The sequence below is a fragment of the Poecilia latipinna genome, unplaced genomic scaffold, assembly GCF_001443285.1.
Source record: "Poecilia latipinna isolate Pla-1442-1.1 unplaced genomic scaffold, P_latipinna-1.0 Scaffold68, whole genome shotgun sequence".
Taxonomy (NCBI): Eukaryota; Metazoa; Chordata; class Actinopteri; order Cyprinodontiformes; family Poeciliidae; genus Poecilia; species Poecilia latipinna.
The window spans coordinates 265,357-287,763 of NW_015112684.1; the positions used below are offsets into that span (position 1 = coordinate 265,357).

General features: G+C 36.8%; 2 protein-coding genes across 3 annotated transcripts in view; both read right to left on the reverse strand.

The window, feature by feature from the left end:
* Positions 1-815, reverse strand: part of LOC106965146 (TRPM8 channel-associated factor homolog) — a 20,814-nt gene extending 19,999 nt beyond the window's left edge. The window contains exon 1 of the mRNA XM_015061077.1: positions 792-815. The gene's annotated coding sequence lies outside the window, so the exon portion shown is untranslated. The remainder of the gene's footprint in view (positions 1-791) is intronic.
* A 3,232-nt stretch (positions 816-4,047) lies between these two features.
* On the reverse strand, positions 4,048-21,584 carry LOC106965160 (TRPM8 channel-associated factor homolog). 2 transcript variants are annotated; one of them, XM_015061086.1, is made up of 12 exons: positions 21,502-21,584; positions 18,177-18,911; positions 17,750-17,966; positions 15,992-16,277; positions 12,599-12,894; positions 11,145-11,319; positions 10,957-11,051; positions 9,726-9,936; positions 6,646-6,882; positions 5,949-6,172; positions 5,348-5,461; positions 4,048-5,033 (listed from the first exon to the last, which is right to left on the reverse strand). In XM_015061086.1, the coding sequence occupies exons 2-12, from the start codon at positions 18,818-18,820 to the stop codon at positions 4,800-4,802; spliced, it is 2,733 nt and encodes a 910-aa protein (XP_014916572.1). In that variant the 5' UTR covers positions 18,821-18,911; positions 21,502-21,584; the 3' UTR covers positions 4,048-4,799. The 2 variants fall into 2 exon arrangements, with proteins under 2 accessions (XP_014916572.1, XP_014916580.1); XM_015061094.1 differs by lacking the exon at positions 21,502-21,584 and adding an exon at positions 19,921-20,001.
* Between the last annotated feature and the right edge of the window lie 823 nt (positions 21,585-22,407).

A 22,407-nucleotide genomic window follows, 5' to 3' on the forward strand; every position in this document is an offset into this window, starting at 1 on the left:
TTATTGCAAATGAGGTCATGCAATAATTTGCAAATTGCAAATAATTTGCAATTTGCAAATTATTTGCAAATTGCAACTTCTAGCTGTGTCCCTAGTTCAACACGCCTGCAGGACACCTGCCCTCCAGCCCTTGATTTGAGGATTCCTGACCTAAAACATGCAGGGCAGCGGTGCAGAGGACCAGAATTGAGAAGCACTGTTCTAGAGCAAGGCTCAAAATGATTGTGGAGGCACTAATATTCCTCTTAAATACAGAGAAATTCCCCAGATTTTGACAAGGTTATGGAAAAATTCCAGTGAACACCAGCCCTATTTGTCATCAAAAGTGATCAATAAATGGCAATAGTCAATTAACTTAGAATAAAATTAACTGTGTAATAAACTGATGTGCAAATTGAGTGTTTTCAATCATTTTTAGTGCCATAATTGTTTATGGGATTGAATATAATTTTTTTAGAATAATACTTTTAGTTTTATTTATCTCAAGCTGAAAGCAGGATGATATTTTGGCTGCTTAAAAAATTTAGAAACTGGCTATTTGCTTTTAGTTGTCTTTTAAAGGGTACCCAGTCACTATTCAAAATACTGTTTTTGAGTTGAGATTTTTAAATGAATTTAAAAATAGAAACACTTGTTATTTCAAACTTACAGCCTTTTTATAAGCTAAAAGCTCTAAAAATCTTTCGATGACAGCTAGGAATGAATCTGTCTTTCCTGTATTCGAAAGTGAGAAGAAAACCTACAAATTGTTTTGGTTCACTTATACAACTATGAGGTAACCAGTTACTCACTGTGCAAGCTGTAGATCTCCAGATGATTTTTCTTTGACAAGCAGGGAGCAGAAATTTGTCTCTCATAATGAAGATACTGTGCAGACAGACTCTTATATACAGCTCTGGTAAAACATTAATGGTTTCCTTTTCTGACGTCATTGTCATGTTCTGCTGTTGAGAAAATGAGTCACTGATAATGTCTGTAAAAGGGAGGGTGAGATTTCTGAAAAAGGAAGTATATGACTTCTATTGAAGTCATTTTTTCATGTGGCAATAAGCTGCATGCAAGAATTAATTTGAAAAATGTTGAAGCTTTATATTTTATCAAAAATGTCAAACTTTTCTTTGTTAGCAAATATATTTAATGTTGGTTCCTTTATGCCTTTCCTCTCTGTAAGACACAAAAACATAACCTTTGACCCTAGAAGGACATACACTTAAAAATGTACACATTTGAACTCTTTTGTATCTCATTTTAATTTAGTCATATGTTTTGGAAAATGTAGGGACCTGTAAAAGTAGTTTCACACTTCACACAGTCTGCTGCATTTTCACTTTTTATGCTCGATTACCTTTTCCTCCAGATGAGAAACGTAGATGCAGCACTACCACACTCCGAGGATGCTGATCGACTGCAGCATCTGCAGCCACCTGAGCAGGCAGAACTGCAGGTGCAACAAACAATTTGTTTCCCCAGCAAGACATAGTACGCGAATCAAACTTTGAACTCTGAGGATATTCTCTGCCTTTTGTAAATAAGTAAAAAAAAAAAAAAAAGATTCTGTCCTTCTTAATTATATTTTCAAATTTAGATCAGAGGACGCTGAGTGCATGTGGCAAAGAATAGCAACCATTTGACTTCCTGTCTAATGGTTGTTTTTCTCTGCCACATTTGACTTCCTGTCAAACGGTTTCTCTGCCACAACTTTCTACTTTAGAAACTAAGTATGTAGACCTTATAACCAACAAGACTTGTCTAGAGGTCACCTGTCAATCTGTCAAAACTTCTAAAAGTTTGACAAAAGGTGTCTTAATTTTCTCTCTGATTGGCATTGAGTGTTTAAATAGCCTCCAAATATGCAAACTCAACCATATAGAAAACTTGTAAACAAGTCCTTTCCATGGAATAAAAAATTATGTATTAGACGTAGGAAGAATAAATTTAAAATCCATAATAAGTTAAAACTTCAGCACACAATTCTTTAAAAAAATTTATTCATTTTGTTTGTAGAGATTTTTCCAGCCTGAGAAGCAACACTGAATACATAAAAAGTCCAAGATTAATATGAAAAGCATATTTGATCACGTACAAGACAAATAACATTTTCTGAAGAAATTGGCAGATTTAAGGAAGTTGAAAAAAGGAATTTAAGAATTATGAAATATCAATTGCTTCAGCAGAACGTAAAATTTCACAAGCCATTCCAGGAAAACGGCAGCAGACTGTGTGAAACTACTTTTACAGGTCTCTACATTTTCAAATCTGACCACTAAATAGGAGATCATATCACATGTATAGGTTTGGTTTCCTCTCTCACAGCTGTTCATTACTTCCTTGATTAGACTCACCTAACTCTGATGTAATAAGTCATTTTCTATGTATTTAAGCTCTTTTTTTCATTATTCATTGCTGGTTCACTTCCTGCAAAGTTTTCATTTTGTGCTCTTCCTGTGTTGCTGTAGTTCTTTGTTTTTCATGTACTCCTGTCTGTATTTTGGCCTAACTCAAACCTTACAACACCTGGGGACACCAGTCAATGCCCAGTTTGTCAGCCAATATCGTGTGTGCTGGATTGTTTCAGAAATATATTTGTGCATCTTCTTTCCTGTGTTGTGTAGTAGACCTGACCCTGCTGGTCTTGTTCTGAATGACTGTTGGATTAAATTTATAGATGGTGACTCTGAACCTCTATAACGCGTCCGTATTTTCCATCAGTGGCGCAAAAAGTGGGTATGCACTGTATGCAACGCAAAGGGGCGCTGCACCAGAGGAGGCGCAAAAACAATGAGGGGAATGTTTTTTCTCATCAGCATTTTATGTACCAGCAGTTTGTGTATGAAATGATCGATAACAGAGGAACAGCAACGAGTCCCATTGTCGGCCGCAGAGCTTATGAAATCATGACATCTCCCAACTGAAGTTGAGTCATTTGCAAAGCAAACACCATATAATGAATTCAGATATGGCAACATGCCTTTGCTGCCGCTGTCAGACTTTGGGGCAGGGAGGCCAAGAAGATCTTTTTAAGGTCCTGGAAAGTACTGTTAATCCATTTATCCTCTTTAACTTTGTGAGGCTTTCTCTAAGGTTTTCACAGAAAAAATTGTAGCTCTTAGAGGCTCGAGTACCCCGGTAGATTCAGATTCCCATGAAATGCCACAATGCATAGCTATTCTGGAGCATTTTTAGCCAGTTTCTTTAGATGAACTGACCTCAGTTATTAAGCATCTGCAGCCTTCAAATTACCCTTTGGATTGTCTTCCTACTTATTTAAGACATACACACGTACATATACAGGTAGCTTGGGCACGTGGCCCTTCGAGAACGCACTGAGGTGTGTTTTTTTTCTTTTAAATTTGAATGGTAGTAGTGCAGTATCCAGTTTGGATAACCTGACTTCGTATCAAGCTACAAGAATGAAGGAAAACATGCTAACAAAATGCCTCAGACCTACATCCCATAGGTGGTTCTAGAGCAGGGGTGCCCAAGTCCAGTCCTCAAGAGCTACCATCCTGCAACTTTCAGATGCATCCCTGCTTCAACACACCTGAATCAAATGGATGGCTCGTTATCAGGCCTATGTAGAGCTGATCCTGGTCAGGCCCTGATTGGCTAATTGGGGGAACAGAGACAATTCCTGGGTGGGTTGGTCTGACATTTGGGACTCAAGGTAGGTCATCTTTTATTATTATTATTTTTAATCAGGCCAGTATACAGATATGATACTGGATTGATCATGTACACAGCGACTGCTGTCCCACAGGCCATGTCCGGTTTACTGTTTTGAAGCAGTACATGTCGTAATGACTGTGACCACCAGGTGGCGCGAGCAGCTTCACATTCTTATGCATTTTCGGCCTTTATTGTCATTGTAAATGTGTCCGTATAATATACAAAACTATTTGATCAACTCTGTCGCTGGTGCTGTAAAAATGTAATTTTTAGATTTTTTTTTTTCATTCTTCAGTTAAGGTTTAGAGCCACACTATAAAATGCAATACCAAACTTTGCAATGTCTTGAGAGAATATCTTGACAGCAAGACAGTCAAGTAGAAAATAGAAAAGAAACCTTTATTGTGGTTAGCAGTACAGTTGTGACAAGCAACCATTAAAACATTACAAGTCAGAACCAGAAAACATGAAGGAACTGAGTGTTTAAATGTACTGACAGAGAGAAGAGTAATTACTTAAAGAAATTAATATTGCAATATATGAGTACATTAAAAGGATAATAAACAGTGATTTTTTTCCCTGTTTCCTTACATATCACCCATGCTGTTCATCTGTTAAAAATGGAATTCTAAATATTGTCCCAGTATTGTCAAGATTATTTTTTTTTAAATTAACTTTACTGAAATAAAACAAGTTTCATTTAACTAAAAAAATACTTGAGATAGAAATTAATTTAGAGTCATACTAGATACCAAGATGATAAGTTTAATTTTATTATGAATTAATGTTTCAGGTAACTTAACTAATGATGTAATGCTTGTATATGAATTATGCTGTTTTTTATGAGCCATTGGCCAACCTGCTCCATCATACTTCAATGAGCTTCTTTTCTTTAAGCTAACTCTAATGTTTCCATTTTCTAAAACAACACATCACATCTCATTGTTAATGTTGTCTTTAAAATCAGTCACCCCAAAAATCATTCCTTGATAATCATGTTTAATTTCAGTATATTATTCAATATTTGTAGCATTATACTGGAAAGAAAAGACAAACTACCGCTATCATTATCAATAAAACCAGGTTACAGTTTAAACTTGCCCCAGTAGTAGTTTTAGTTATAGGCCATCATGTTAGGCCATTGGGTGATCGGTCCAGAGAGGCAGGTCGGAGAGTTTCTCCTCTGTGGCTCTTTGGATGGGCCATCCCCAGGCTTTGAAGAATCCAGTCAGGTTCATGTTCACAGCTCTGGAGAAAGTCTCAGCATAGAGGTTCATCTTCACTTCTTTGTCATTGGGATGGTTGGTCATGTCATGGTAGGCAGCAAACACCTTTTTAAAGGCATCCCAGCCAAACTTTTCCTGGAGCTACAAAGAAGAAAACAGGCTTATGCAGATGTGACCTCAGATATAAACACAGTGACTGTTCTGTCTTTTTATTTCAAAAGGACTTTTTATTGTATGTCAACATTCATACCATTGATTGTGTTCATAAAAGTTCAATAACGTGTCCTCTGTGAATAAACAGTAGGCTGAAAATTGTTGTCTTGAATCCACAATGCATCATTCATTCAGTCATTCATCTGTTACCACAACTATCAATTAACCTACTGGAAGACTAACGTTCGATCAATCCTTTACAGATTTTCCTTTAAATTACTTTTATTTGTTTTTTCTCTAACCTGCAGGTATGTCTCCAGGGCAGTCCAAACGTTCCAGTCGCTGAGATTCTTGCCTCCTTTAACGTATTCCTCTATATAGCGCTTCCGTTTGGCTGAGGTGATGTTCCTACTAGCCTGATTTAAAGACATTGATTTTATTTTAGATAAAGGTAGCAAAAGTTCACTCTGTGACTTAGATAAACATCATCTGACCGTTACCAGATTCATGTTTGTTGCAACATGTACAGAGAGTCTAAAGGCAATTCTAGACTTGCAACATAAATATCTTAAAGTCTTCCCTCTTACTTGTCGCTACAGTAGATGACTTTGTGAGGCTTTTCCATAAAATTATGTGATGTCAATCTGATAATATGTCAATGAAACAAACTTATAAATGTCTCCATCTTCACAGTACAAGTCTGATCTGCTAAACTGCTCAATATATGCAGGCTGATGTATGATGTGAAGAATATTTGTGGTTCAACAACAAAAAGTTACTGTTCATAATTCCTGAACTGCTGTTCTTGCTTTTTCTCTGTGATGTGGGAGATGTGATTAGTTGAGGCAAAAATAGTCATAAATGGATAAAACTCAATACTCAACAAACTAAAAGATAAGTCACCTTTTCTCTGTTGAGTCCCAGCACCTCCTCATGCACATACACTGACCACAGGTTGCATGTGGCCTCTCCAGTGTGTGGTGGAAACTCCCAGGGGCTTCTCTGCTGGTTGTGCCCCAGTTCATGAATTTCTCCCCACAGACCTTTGGTCCGGGCATCTTGTGGGTTGAACAGCTCAGCTCCTGCGGATGAGTGCATCATGATGGGATAGCCTGCATGCATCCAACCTGGGAGGAGAAAACACAATTTAGTTCTGATTTCAGTTCAACTAAGATCAGAAAATAATCAACATCTTTCTCATTTTCAGCCAGCTTTTTTCCTCACAGCAACAGTGTTGTCTTCTTTCTCCACCTTAAATTTAATGATTTTGAATAAAACCATATGACTCTCTTGAGATATCTAGAAAAAAGAAGCCCCTGAGGTGATATTAGTAGGATTCTGTTGTGTTTTTATGTGTTAAAACTTGTGTCTTGAGTTATATTAAAACTCATTTTCTATGGAAACCTTAAATATTAAAATTACAATTTGTGTTTACCTTATTGTTTGATAGACATTATTTATTTGTATTTATTACTTGGATTTGTCACTTTAAGCTACTTGACCAAGATTACAAGAAATTCCTGCAGAATTATTTATCCTAAATATGCCAACACATCAATGTAAAAGGAAGTTAGATGATTTACATTTCCTGCATCCTTACCTGCAGAAATCTGCACATCAGCCACGATACGTTCTTTGCGGATGAATTTTTGTGGAATGACAGCTAGATCTGCAACACCCTTCATGATGCCATTCCAGAGTTTTTCCACCTCCAGAACGTTCTCCAGGTCACGAATGAGGTGTGACGGTACAGTAAGGATGATGTTCTCAAACTCCATCTCTGCCCAGGGTGCAGGAGCTTTGCGCAGAGAGGACCAATCAGCTTCTTTAGTTACACCTGAAGTAAGCCAAGGACGGATGTTGTGATGAAAGCAACTTAGAAAAATATGCAAATGACAAGTACAAAACTGTATGTGACGGAGGAGCCGTAACGAGCTGGAACGTAGTTATACAGTCCTTGTTTGCGTGCGAGTACGCCCGCACATATATACACAAATGCACAACCGCTAACTTACTTTTGTTGCAGCTCAAACTAACATGGTTCATCGTGGGTGCACTCGCGGTGTTCCTGCTTCAATTATCATATCCATAACTTATTTTCAGCTTCAAACATTTTCCCAGTTCAAATGTTCAAACAGGGCTGTTTCCGATTTGAGTATTGCATTTCTGGTCACAAATTTATTTTTTTATATATTTTTTTTCTTTTTCTCTCATTATTATTATTGTTATTATTATTATTATTATTATTATTACTTTGTAAACCTTAAGAGTTTACTTGAGTTAGAAGGTTTGTTGTTGTCTTGTCTTCCTGTGGGCGGAGCCTGTGCTTTTAAAGCTGGGCTCTGCACCACAGGGAGTCCGTCTGTGGTTAGACTCCTTAGAAGTCAAACTGAAGAGTGATGGACTCTTGCGCTGAAGGTACTGCTGTTTGTCTATTTTTAACCTGGCTTAAACGTCCTCTCTATCTACTCTGCACCTGTCCTCTTTTATTCACCTGAAGAAAAGTCACCGAAGTGATCTTCGGCCTTGGCCAGTCATCTTTGTTGTCCAAATCATAATAGAGCCCTGCCATACTGTACACAGTGTGGATTGTATATATCCCAAAATGAAACTTACTTAAACAAGCAGTCTCTCTGAAAGTTAGCTTCTCTTATGATCTAATTTGAAATAATTCAATGTTTTATTCATATATAGGGAATTTACAAGACATTTGCAAATTTGCAAGACATTTCAAATGGACAGAAGAAAGGTCTACTTTGAACCCAGGGGTGGAAGCAATTGCTTTCCAGCAGGAGAAACTATTCACGTCAGAATAGATTATATTAGGAGGGGAATATTAAAGCAACATTATAAGATATAAGTCAGAAAGGTGAGGACCACATAGTCAGTGTTTTCAGTGACCATTGTAACGTAACCAGTTTGTTGTCTTTTGACCAAAATAAATTCAAATTTAAATATATCAGACTGTTTTTTAGGACAGTTTCAGTCATTTGATTGTTGAATTTTCTTAAGTTTCCACTGTTTAAAACAGATTTTTTGGGGGGCAGCATCATGCGGGCTTTAGGTGTGGTTGTGATAACCAAATAAAAAAGGGGCGTGTGCGTCGGCCCGCGGGAGCGCAACCACAGAGGAAGACACACACCGTCATATCTGTGCAGCGGGAGACTTGTCTTTATGAATGTTTGAAACAAGTAAACAAAAATGAAAGAAAAAACATAAACGGCAGTCAGAGTTCGCCTCAGCGCCACAGATCTTGCTTTTGGAAACTGGATCGGAGGCACCCAAACGCCGCCTGGTGTGAGAGGACACCACGGAGGGGGGAAAAAGACGCTCTTGGTGAGATCTGGAATTTATTTTTCTTTTTGCGGATTTTTGAGGGTCTGGGGGAATATCGTTATGGATATTTCATTTTGGATTGGGACTTTGAATTGAACTATTTTCAGGACTTTGTTTTTGTTGAGGATATGGGACTCTATTGTGGACATATTTCAGAATTAAAACGAACTAAAATCTTTGGACATTTATTTATTATGCTAACATAAACTGAGTAATTTAAATCTAACCTTACATTATTTTTTGAGAGATTTTGGTTACCGATCTCCTATTGATCAGAATAACTATTATTATGTCTTAGTATTGTGGTTTTTTGAATGTCATTATTACTAAAAATCAATAAATTCCATATTAAGTGTTTGAATATTTATTTTCTTATTAATCTAATTGGTGTAACATATTTTACCTGATACCTGATATAGAACCCCCTTGATGAAATTGTGAGTTCTGTTTTTAATCAAGCTGCATTTTAAAACCATGATCTAAACCTTATTAAGGTGAGAGCAGACTTAAAAAGGTCACTCTATTAGTGTTTTCTGGAGGAATTAACTGCAATTTCATCAAACTGCAAAAAGTTTCTGAAGGAAATGTTTAACCCAAGCCTTTATGAAAAACCAAATAACAAGGAAACCAATTAAAACTTTAGATCAAACAATGATCTTGCTCACTATTCTGGCATTGAAAAAAATAAATGGTAATCCTAAGTGACCTGCAAAAGGAAAAGTGTAAGATTTCATGTCAGATAGAGAAATAAGGCTGCATCCCAAACAGATATGGTAATCTAGCTGGAAGTTTTCTGTGTCTATTGTAATGTATCCATGATTCTGCAAATCATGGCTACAAAAGTAAAATAAAATGAGTGCGTTGTATATCAAACATTACGAATGTGCAAGCTTCTGAAAGGAACAAACTCAGGTTTATTATGACTGCATAAGCCAGAGTCTTGTTGTTCTTTGAAAACAGCATAGTTTGTTTTATGGAATAGAGCAACTTCCATACCTGGCACTATTGGTAAAGATGTGAACATCCCTAAAAATGAAATTCATTACTGACACTAAAAAAGTCAACCTAGTAATATAAACTATCCTCCCTTCTATCATGAAGAATTGATAATTTCATTTTCTAAATATAAGTAGGCAATTTACAATGGTGTCTTCAAACAAAATGCATAGCAGATCCAAACAGTTGCAAATGGGATGGAAAGTCATAACATTTCAACTAATGTTATGACTGTTTAGAAAGTTACCAAGCAACCAATGAATGTGATGTACACAGTATATCAGAAAGCCCAGAGCTCATCACTTGGATTCTCAAAATATCCCCTTATGGACCACAAAATAAACTCACCAGACTTGTAATAAGGAGCAGTGATCGCCTCCTGAACCACGATCTTTTCGTCCTCCACCTTCACGTCACGAGGAGCCAACAGGTAAATGAGTCCTCCCCACAAGTTCCACACCTGCATCCTCTCTGATGTAACAGGGAACCTCTTGATAACACGTGGAGCTCTCTGTAATTTCTTTTTTACCAGCGTATCACTTTGGCAGCCTATTTGGATCTTCGGGTGACACAGACCAAGTATTACAAGTTTGAAATCTCATGATGCCTCAAAATCTGATGTATTTTGGGCATGATTTTTTATTTATTTATTTATTTTTACTAAAAAGTGAGACACAGTTATGAATTAAAGTGCACATACAAAGCTTTTAAATCATTCCCTTTAAATAATTTCCCTTTGACATTTAAATCATTTAGTTGTGGTCCATATAGAGTGGAAATGTAATGGTTTGGTCTGAATTTCTCCACAGGCCCCTTTTTTTATCTGTATTCTGTTACAATTATCTTTAGGTGCAGAAAGGCCACTGAATAGATGAGGATCATCTGCTCCCCAAGACAAAAGCGGCATAATAAAATCCCAACCAAATGATGCAATAATACAATTCAAAACACATAGTACTACAGTTATGTCCCCAAAGTGCTGAAAGTGAACACAGTGCAAACATAAGCAGAAGGCACAATGCTATTTATTTCAGTGGAGAAAGTCTTTGATTGCTTCAAGAACCAGTGCTTTAGCAACCTGATACTATGAGGCAGTGTAATGAATTGTGTGGATAAAGACATCCTACAGCTGAAAAATTTGACTTGTCCACCTGCAGCTTTGGCGTTTATGAATCTGGACTACAAATTCCATGCAAGATATAAAAATAGTGGATTCATCAAACTGGTTAGCCAGAAGTCCATGACCTTATTTACCAATTCTGCAAAAAAATATTGTGATATTATTGTTCAAAAACCATAATAAGGAATAGAGAAAGGTGACCATATTGAAAAATATGGCTACAACAGATTATAAAAAGATCTATGTAACAATGAGAGAGACTAAATGTGCCTTTTTCCACTCCAAGAGACTCTAAAATGTACTTTAGTTCTAAAACAGTGGATTTTGCATTAAGTGTCCCTTTTAAGGCACTAATGTTTGGTAATATCAGAATTGCATTTCATTCAGATGCTCTAGGATTTAGCATAATGTTTAGGGGAATAAATAAAGACAGCAATAGTTTGAGTTCATGTACACTACCTTCCATGTATTATCCACAAACTTTGGTGGTAAGATCATTTCTGTCTTCATGCCAGGAGAGAGGTACAGGCCTGTACTGATCCACTCCATGTATTCTGTCACATAATCACGAAAAACAAGCCAATGAGTCATTTCATTTTTACCATTATATAAAAGTATTTTTTTCATATTTTTCAGTGATCTCTGACTTCCTGTTTGTGCAGTGATCTTGATTTGTTGGTTCTTGACCACGGGTAGTGGCGGGTTATCCTTGATGATGTAGGGCAGAAGCTCCTCCTGGTTTAGGGAAGCATCATACACACTGGTTGCCAGACTGAGGAGTGCATGCTCTTTGGGTCTCTTCACAGGGTTCTCCTTACTTGCCTTGAAATAATATAGTTCATATGAACTCTTAGAAACCAGTGCTTTGCAAAAGCATTGACATTTATTATAAAAAGTTTTCACCCCCTTGCATGTTTTACCCTTTTTCTTGCTTTTATAATTAATTCATCATTAACAAAGTTTGGCATTTTTGACAAGAAAGCTACAATAAACTTTAATGTCAAAGTGAAATCAGATTCTTTCAAAAATAACAATTAAATAAAAATATTTAACATAAACAAAGGCATTTGCATAAATATTTTCCATGTTCTATTCAGTATTTAGTAGAGACACTTGTGGCTGAAATCACAGACTCTTTGGATGTTCCAGGATAATGTAAATCATTTTCCCATTGTGGGACAATAAAGAACCTTTCCATTTTATTTTATAGGTTTCAATCAGGCTTTGTCTCAGTATAATTGATTCTCAGTATAACTTCAGCTGATTTATGAAAGTATCAGAGGTTTAACATTACAGAACAAACTACATAAGGAAGACAAGGCCAGTCATGTAGATCACACAGCTCTGCGCTCTGCTAAGATGAAACCAAAAATGAACTTTTTTCTTGCATAAAGAAAGGTTACTTCTGAGAAAAAGCTCAATTCCCTCAACCAAACTTGAATCAGAATGGCCTTTTTCACCAAACTAGATGTTGTTGTGTTGCACCCTTTTGCCTTCTGTGCAACACCCAGGTCCATTTTACAGTTCCTGTACCTGACTGTTAAACCCCTCAATTGAGAAGTAATGAGATTTGAGTAACTGTAATACAGGTTTTACACTTATGATCAAATGTTACAAGTCATATAAATTGAACAGCTACAGAGTGACATTCATTGTTACAGAGCTGGACTCCACTCAGCACAGCTTAAGGGAGACACCAAGTGAAGCAAAGAATGTAACGTGGGGTCTGCTTTCACCTTTTCCTTATTCTGCATCGTCTCCAAGTGTTGTTGGCCTGCCTTAATCAGTGCTTATTTTTATGTGTGACTGTTGCCAGTCTTACATTCTTTGGTTCTGTAAGCGTGCAGGTGCATGTAAGCACACAAAAGAGAAAGGTCACAGAATCACACATCCATAACAATATAGAAATCTAGGAAAGAAGCAAGACAAATACTTGGAGTTGAAAATGCACAGAAAGGTTGTTTCTAAAATGTTTGACCTTGGGTACTGGATCATGTATCGTTTTTATTCCAGTATTTTGAAATACCCAATGATATCTTATTTTTAAACTGAATAGATCTAAAGTACAGAGAGAAAACAAATTAAAACCTATAATACCCACCTGTTGAATGCCCACATTCTTTAAGATGTCTGTCAGAAGGGACAGGGTCTGTATGTAAGAGATGTTGTTATAAGCCTCCATCCTCAAGAAGGAGACACACTCTGAAACCAGTTTCTGTAGGCTCTCTTCTTCTTCTTTGGTGAGTTCTACACCCTCCAGAGCATGACAAGCAAATCGATGCAGGAAATGACGGAAATAGAGCTTGTTGATCTGACTTGGATCAGGAGCTTTGTAGACACCTTTCTTTATAGTTTGTGTTAATAAGCCCAAGCCCATTTTGCTCAGGATTTTGTTTCCTGGAACAAGAAAATTGCACTGAATAATCTTGTAAATGGGTCATCTTTATTTGACTCACAGAATTAGACATTAGTTGTTTTGAATTACACAAAACAATGTGTGCAATTGTTTTATGTGCAATAAAACAATTGCACATAAAACACAGGCTATTATATGCCTGTATCCAGGGCCGGCCCAAGGCATAAGCAAACTAAGCAGCAAGGGGCCTCCTCAGTGGAGCTGATTTTTTATTTTTTTATTTTTTAGTAATAATTTCTACGTCATTATAATATCAAAAACACTCAATTTCACTATGACGTGATTTGTTTTTACAATAATATATATTTGATAATGTATGTAGAAATTATTTTATTGATAAAATGAAAAAATAATTAATTGCTTTTGGGGGTCCCCTGGTGGCCTCGGTAGGTACTGCACGCTTCGCCGGTAATATGAGCTGCCGTGCAACGAGCAGCCAAACGTCCAAAGTTCCGGTAGAAGTTAAGTAAGCAAAACAATGTCGCAAAAAAGGACTTATACTTCAGGGAGGGAGAAGAAAGAGGAAGAATAGAAAAAAGCCAAGATAAAGGTTTGTTTTAATGTGCCTTGGTAATGTAATGTTTATCAGAAAGATTAGTGGAGCTGCTAATAGAAAGTTAGCTTGATAGCGACCTCGAACGGTCCAGTTCAACAGCCAAACATTTTGCTAGGGTCTTTGTGTTTGTGTGAAACTGAGTTTTAACTTTAAATGAGTTGATTCTCATGGTTGGCTCTGTATATTTCTGAGGTATTTTTGGCTTCAAAACACCGTGTTTGATAACAATAATTAAAACTTCTCAATGTTTGACATTGTCTAGCAAAATGTTTTTACGTCAGGCTACATAGCTGCTACATCGATGAGCTGCTCTATGCTGTAGTTGGGGATATGTTGTTTGCTGCTGAGCATAATCATTTTGTGGCTAAAACAAACATCATTTTTACATCAACTTCTAAGTTATGTGAAACTTCTGTTAAAATTATTTGAAGGCTCAGAATCAGTCCAGTACCGGTACCGGTCCACATTCTCAGGGGAGAAAGACTCACCTGGTATAAATTAAATTTTTAGCTATTGGAGTAACGCTTAAGAGAAATTTATTTAACCAAAGGATGTCATGAATATGTGTGTAGGGCTGCACCGATTGCAGTTTTCTGGCTGATCCTTGGTCACGGATCTTTAAACAGCCTGAGCTGCTGATTTTGATTTAGGCTGATATTAATTTTTTTTGTCTGAAATGTTAAATTTAGCAAGAAAGTCACTGTTGGCAACAGTGAGGTGAATATTGTTAACTGTAAACGTGCAGACCTGACCCGGTGGGTCTGCCAGTCAAACCTCTCACTGCAGAGCAGGAGAGGACAGAGGCTGATTTTCAAACCTTTGCTGATGAAGATAAGATTAGGGGATAAGATGGGCTTCACCTGTAAGTATCAGTAGATCACAATCCCCCAAAATTAAGGAAATTGGTGCCCAGAAATCAACTGGTTGATAAATCAGTTGGCCAATAAATGTATCTTATATAATGTAAACAGCACTGCCAGAGATGCAATAAGTTTATAGCTGGTGTGTGAATGATCTAATGATCGGACTGCTGATTGCAGCCAGTCCACATTGTTAGCAGAACTAGAGGGCCCCAAAACTACATTTCGCTTACGGCCCCATGGAGGTTTGAGCCGGCCCTGCCTGTGTCTTTCACAGGCAGGTTAAGATGTAAAATTACATTTCAAAGAGGGTTTGTTTTTTTCTCTTTTCTTTAATAGACGTAAGACAGGAATGTCACAAAAGATAATAAATGAGTATTTTTTTTATCAGGAAAATAATCTTGATTTACTTTCATTTTGACAAAAAAAAAAAAAAAACAATGGAATGACTAACTATTAATACCCCATCTAACAACAGGAAAACTTGAACTGGTATCACAGTTATTAAAGGTTAATTCAGTTCAAATGACCAGCTTTCCAGATGTTTTTTTTAAATTATTTTTACGTTGAGCTGTAAGTCTCACATAGACACACACATATTTATGTATGCATGTATGTATTACATATACAGTTTTGTGTTACATATACAGTGTTGTATTGTATAAGCTCATATTAGATAATGGGAGTTTTGTTTGACTGTTTTACATGCACATAATCGCTACTAAACTGTTTAACAACAGTATTGCCATTTCCACTTCCTTTTCGAACGTTTCATTAATTGTTATTACAACATCTTAGATCTGTGTGTGGAAAGGATTAAAAATCAATTTCTAAGAGTTTAGGATTGCGGCAAGGTAAGAGCCATAATTCACAACTGGAGAGAGAATGGAGCAGTGAATATCCTTAGGAGCGGTAGGTCAAACAAAATAGATTTAGGAGCTATCATCAATTCAACCAGGAGAATACAAAACAATGTCTAAAGCTCTGCAGACCTCATTGCCTCAGTTAAGGTTAGAGTTCATGATTTAACAATAAAAAGGAGAGCCTGGGTCAAATAATCTCAAATGGTGAATTTCAATGCCAGAACCACTGCTGAACGAAACCAACTAAAAATCCTAGATTGATGTATTTGCTGTCAAAGAATTAGTCATTTTTCACACTAATCTGCTTATACTACATTACCTCACAGATGTACGGGGAGACATTTTTTTATGTTTTTCCGCTATCAGTTATACAAAAAACAACAATAAAATTATTTTGTCGTGAGTTGTAGTATTTGTGGTGGTGAGAGACACGGTAGAACCAGTGACAATGTAGATTTAATGATGCTAACGAAGGTGTACAGAAGTCCAGGCAGCACAGGTGAGCAATGACACTAGGAACTCAGACACTGGTAGCACTGGAAACACAACTTCAGACAATGACAAGGACACGATTGGGAAACACAGACAAAGGTGGGATTCAATACACAAGGGATAATCAGTGAACACAAGACACAGCTCTGAACAATCAAGAGCAGACGAGACGACACAGGAACTAAATGAACACAGAAAACCAGATTTGAAATTTGTTCAGCTCTTTACGGTATATATTTCTCTTTTACTGTGTTGGCTTATTAGCCTGATAACTTTTTTTTAAATATGAAGAAATGTGGCACCATACCTGAGAAGTCTTGCATGGGGTTCTGGCTAATGTGTGTTGTTGCCCAGTGCCAGGCATGTCCACCAATCAGCAGGCCTCCTCCCTCGACCACAAAGTTTTGGATTGTCTCAGGATCAAGATTAGTGTATGCTTTGCACACAAACACACTCAGCTCTGAGCTGAAGTTTGTCTTCTTACATGTCAAACCTGAGTTGGATAAAGGTTTGACGCCTGGCTCAAATCCAGCCACTCCTTTTCTACCTTGGTCCAACCAATCAATTGCATTCTTCCAAAATGATGCCAGTTTCTGTTAGAAAAGAGAAGATAGAGGAAGAGACACTAGAAGTATTCTTAGTTCTCAGCCAATAACCATGATGTAGAACAGTGGTCCCCAAAATACGGCCCGCGGGCCGGATCCGGACCGCCTCCACATTTGGTCCGGCCCCCTGAACAATACCAGACAGCATTTAAATTTTTTTTCATATACCGTATTTTCTGGTATATGAAAATACGCTACTTTTTTCCTAAGCTTTGAAACTTGCGGCTTATAGCCCCGTGCGGCTTAAATGTGGATTTTCTTCAACCACCAGGGGGCTCTTTAGCAGGAAGTGAATCATTGGAAGTCAAAATTGGAAATCAAAGAAGAAAGTGCCCATTAAAACAGAATTAGATTTTCATAGGGAATTGAAATTTGAGAATGTTATTGATCAGTTAAACAGCATTGAGGGGAAAAAGAAGATTTTTCGTTTTTTCAAATAAAACTGGGATCATTGTGAGAATTTGAGATATAGATATTAGGATCCAATAGATGGCAGTAGTGCAACAATAATGGATGCAAGCTGCTGTTGAAATCTAAAGCAGAAGAAGAAGAAGAAGAAGAAGAAGAAGATGATGAAGACGCCCATGTTTTCATTTAGCACATGCTAGTAGCAGACACGAAGGATCAGCACTTTTACTGTTACAGTTACCGTTCGGAAACTACCGTAATCAGTTCAGTTAAATGTAAACTTGGCAACTTTTTCTTTTTCAATCGTAATAAATGTGATAATCAATTGACCTGTTATGACTCAAATTTTGGGTGTCCGCCCCCCCTCTGCTGAATCGTTGTGGAAAACCTAGGACGGCAGAGATATCTGCGGCTTATATCCCGGTGTGGCTTATATGTGTATGTTTACTGGGTTTTTTTTTTAAAAACTTTGGGGTTGTGGCTCATAGTCTGGAAAATATGGTATTTATTTCATAAATAGTGTTATTTCCTGGATTTGTTCTGTGAGGAACCCAGAGAGGGTTGTTTGATTGTGCTTTCTGGGAAACAATAAATTTTTACATTTAGGCACTTCTGCAATTGTCACACTTTTTCTGTTACAAACTTCCCACCAGAGAAAGGAAAAGTTATGTGACCCTCACAGGAAAAAGTTTGGGGACCCCTGATGTAGAATATGAAACCATACATTATAGAAGAGGTATATAACTCCAGGCCTCAAGGGCCGGTGTCCTGCAACTTTTAGAAGTGTTGCTGATCCAACACGTCTGAATCAAATGGATTAATTGTATTCTCAGTGTGAGGACAAGTTCTCAGCAGTCCTGCTAATGACTTTATTATTTCACTTAGTTTTTGAAGCAGAGACACATCTGAAAGTTGACACTGGCCTCTAATGCCTGGATTTCATTATGATGCCAGAACATAAATGTGTTGACAGTACAGTAGTTCATGCTGTAAAAAACATTATGGATTTTTTAAATAAAGTAAAACACATTTTCAGGTCTCCTTTACTGCACCTCATTTTGCTGAAATAAGTCATTTGTCGCCACAATGACCCGTCCCCGACCATAGTAGGTTCCTGCCAGGAACGCCTCTCCTTTATCTGTGGTACCAATGGGAAAAGCAAGAGGGCCATGGACCAAAGCTGCAGAGGGAAATCCATTTCCACGAATGTCAAAATCTGAAATCCCTTTCAGCAAGAACTCCAGGTCTTTTTTGAAATCCATCACATGACTGTGTAGCAATATGAAAGAGACAGAAACACAAAGCTGTGATGATGAGTGAATGAGGAAAAAAACTCTTATATATTAACACCATTAAAACCGTACGAGGAAGAGTTTGAACATCTAGCTCCCCATTGGATTTCTAAAAACTACCTATAAAGAATGATGACATATTAAAAAAAATGTCTGAATTTGCAGTGAAACCAAAGATTACACTTACCCTACAGTTTTCCAGGAGGATGGGATCTCTGGGGAAATGGGAAGTTTTTCTGCCTCTCCATACTGAGCAGTAAAGTAGATTCCTGCTACTCCTGTAACTTTATTCCCTGGAAACTCAAGGATTAGGTTTTTATTCTCGTTCTGTGAAGCCCACCACCAAGCTTGTCCACCAATCAGCAACCCTCCCCCTGCTTTCACGAAGGCTATCAGCTCTTCTGCCTTTGGACCCACTTGGTACGCATCTGTTACATACACACTGACACCCAGATCTGCTCTAAATTCCTCAACAGGACTGACTTGGTAGCTGGATCTGTTGAGGTTATCAACAACTCCTTTCATTGTTTTTGGTACACCTAAAGACAGGTTGGCAGACTCCCCTCCTCCCAGCAAGGTCAGAGCATTGTCTACCAGAGCAGGACAGAGGGTCAGGTAGGTCTCGTGGCTCAGGACCACGATTCTTCCTCGGCCGTACACAGAAGCAGCCATGAGGATGTGACCCTGGCTGTTCATCACTACAGGAAAGGCATCTCCTGTCAGCACCAAGTTACAAGGAACACTGGAGTGCTGAAGGTCCACCTCCTGAATACCTCTTATCAGAGCCTTGTAGGCATCCTGAGGGTAAGACTGGGTCGACTGGTTGGACATGATGGGAGGAATTAATGCTGTGTAGTTTGGATGAAGAAGGTAATGGACAAAAGAAAGCTGTTCCAAAGAGATACTGTGTCAGTGTCTCTTCCTGCAATAGAAACAAAATGTTCAAGTTAAAAATGCTAAATCATGTAGTTGTATAGCAGTCATAGCACCACAATGAACCACTCCTACAAAACAGCTTAGGGGGTTTGTTGATGAAGACTTTAGTAAAAAACAATGTCATGATGAAACTTTCACAAATATTAAGTAAATAATTAAAGAAAATCTTCATAAAAATTAATTTAAACTCCCTGTGTTACTTGTTCTTTAAAATTTCACAAACTTTAAACTTAGAGTATTTTTTCTAAAACAGCAGGGAGGTTACGGTTTCTCTAACTTATTATTATTATTATTATTATTATTATTATAACTCATGCATTTTTTTAAACCTTGAGAAGAAGAAAACATGATGTTGGTTTGTTGGCCAAGTGCCCCAGATAGCATGGAGGAATGAGACTTTCTGTAGTTTCATTTGAGGCTTGGATCACTGGTCAGTGCCATTTTCAGCATTTTTTTTCTTAAATCATAAGTTGTATCAAGCAAAGTTCAGGGAAATATTTAATACATACGAATAAAATGCTGACACGTTCTGTTTTCAAAGACATGTCAGCATTTGTCCGTACTTGACATTAAATGTTTTTTATTGTTTAATTTTGTTCTGTTGAAAACAGAGTTCCCAAATTTGAACAAATAGCTTCAGGTAAAGTAGCTTAATTAAGATTCATATTACCGTTGGGTTATGAAAAACTGTTTTGTGAATAAAAAGCATTGCATAATGACTTAGGAAGACTTTTGTAAGAAGAATATATTGAAATAAATCATTTACATTAATTTAAATGAAGTTAGTCGTATTTACCATTTAATGACAAAACTTTAGATGTACAAATTAACATCATCAAGCCTGTAGTGATCATTTGCAAGTTGTGTTCAACCTAAACACAAAAATATAAACTTAATATTTGTAAAATTTGATATAAAATCCACTATAATTGTTAACTCGTGTTTTTAAAATAAGGCAGTTTAATTGTGAATAGAGTCAAAATAGTTGTTTTTACCTCTCTGCAACTTGAAATTTCTAAAAACAGGAACCTGTCCCAGCGTGCAGCTTTCCAACAAGCTTCTCATAAAGATAGTGCACTGAAGAGAAATACCTTTTTATTATTTTAAGGAAAAGTGAACAAGAGAAAAAACAGGGAGGGATTCAATGATTGTCCAATGAACATTTAGTACAGAGAGTACTTTTCTTTTCTTTCTCTTTAGGCAATGACTTTGTAATCTTCTATAATTTCAGGTTCACTTTAAAGGTCAACGAAGCTCATACTTGTGCAGTTTTTTATTTATTTCAAACAGACAATAAATAATTAAAACATGAAAAAAATACACAATAATGTCCATTGGCATGCAGTTTTACATAATTTATTCAAAAAGAAGCAGGTAGAAGATACAAGATCTTATGATTTCCTGCCTCTCTCATAACGATCAACTTACAAACATTTAAATCTCCAAACACCACACAATACTTCACTTTCTTGTTGTTTGACCTCCTTGCCTGGATCTTTGTGATAATCATATCTGCTCCTCCGGGATTAAATGTACCAAAGATAAATAGATGTTTGGAATGATGTTTCTGAACAGGTCCATGCAAGTTTGTCTGAAGAAGCCTAGACCTTCATTTTATAAGCTTCTGTTTTCTTTTTTCTTTTCTCATTCACCGTCTCCAAGAACATCCGTCTCATTGGTCGAATTATATTTCCCTATGTATCTTGTCAAAATTAATTTCTACATGTACTGTATTCAGTGGTAAAGATGCCAAAATATGAGCAATTGTTACAATTATTAGCTGCTCTCCAAACCGTGGTTGGATCTAGTCCATGAAGAATTTGGGATGTGCTCCACTCAAGCTATGAGCAGGGCTCATAGCTTGGCAGAAGCGCACACATTTCCAAATTGTGCCCATGCTTGACTGTTATCTGGTTCTTAAAGTTGTAAGCTTAAATATTTCTTTCAGACAGAGAGAGAAAAGTTTTCAGCATCAGCAGAGGAGAGAAGTGATCAAGCAGTGGCTTATATGGTCGCAACATGACTTATAAAACTTCAAAACCTCAGTGTGATTACAAAAAAACAAAGATTTTGAATTCAATGTGCACGATTGAAGGTACAAGTGCTTTATGGTCAGCTGTACTCTCCTAAGTTATCAGCAGAGAGAAAGAGAGCTCTACTGGGTTAAAATGACAAAATCCACAGAAAAGCCCTTCTTCACCTGAAAATACAGATGGTGTTTGTCTCTCTACAGCAGAGTTTCTCAGTTCTGGTCCTCAGGGGCCACTGCCCTGCATATTTTAGATATGTCTCTGGTCCTGCTTAAAGATTTAGAAACTGGCTATTTGCTTTTAGTTGTCTTTTAAAGGGTACACAGTCACTATTCAAATACTGTTTTTAGTTTGAGATTTTTCCATGAATTTGAAAATAGAAACACATGATATTTCAAACTTACAGCCTTTTTATAAGCTAAAAGCTCTAAAACTCTTTCGATGACAGCTAGGAATGAATCTGTCTTTCCTGTATTCGAAAGTGAGAAGAAAACCTACAAATTGTTTTGGTTTACTTATACAACTATGAGGTAACCAGTTACTCACTGTGCAAGCTGTAGATCTCCAGATGATTTTTCTTTGACCAGCAGGGAGCAGAAATTTGCCTCTGATAATGAAGATAATGTGCAGACAGACTCTTATATACAGCTCTGGTAAAGCATTAATGGTTTCCTTTTCTGACGTCATTGACATGTTCTGAATTAATTTGAAAAACGTTGAAGCTTTATATTTTATCAAAAATGTCAAACTTTTCTTTGTTAGCAAATATATTTAATGTTGGTTCCTTTATGCCTTTCCTCTCTGTAAGACATAAAAACATAACCTTTGACCCTAGAAGGACATACACTTAAAACTGTACACATTTGTACTTTTTTTTGTGTCTCGTTTTATTTTAGTCATAGTTTTTGGAAAATGTAGGGACCTGTAAAAGTAGTTCCCCTGGAATGATCTGAAAAAGTCTACGTGTTCTGCTGAATCAGTTGATATTTCACAATTCTTTAATCTATTCATTCAACTTCCTTAAATCTGTGAAATTTTTCTGAAAAGTGTTATTTGTCTTGTACCTGATCAAACATGTTTTTCATATTAATCTTGGACTTTTTATGTATTCAAATTGTTCTTTCTCAGACAAAAGTCTTACAGACTAATTGAATTCATTTAATAAAGAATTGTGTGGATTTATTATTATTTTATTTATTTATTATTATTGCTGATTTTAAATTTATTCTTCCCAGGCCTAATATATATAATGTTTTTTCCGTTGACAGAACTAGTTTACAAATTTTCTACATATTTGAGGTTGGATATATGGAGGTTGTTTTAAACACTGAATGCCAGGCAGAGAGAAAGTTAAGACACCTTTTGTCAGACTTTGATAAAAAGTTTTGACAAGTTGACAGGTGACCTCTAGAAGAATGGTCTTGTTGGTTATAAGGTCTACATACTTGTTTT

Coding starts and splice junctions, on each gene's coding strand:
- LOC106965160 (XM_015061086.1), bottom strand. CDS start 18,820: ATGTCCAACCAGTCGACCCAGTCTTACCCTCAGGATGCCTACAAGGCT. Junction 17,967..18,176: donor TCCTCCTGGAAAACTGTAGG/GTAAGTGTAATC, acceptor ATTGCTACACAG/TCATGTGATGGATTTCAAAA. Junction 5,034..5,347: donor CCCTGGAGACATACCTGCAG/GTTAGAGAAAAA, acceptor TCTTCTTTGTAG/CTCCAGGAAAAGTTTGGCTG.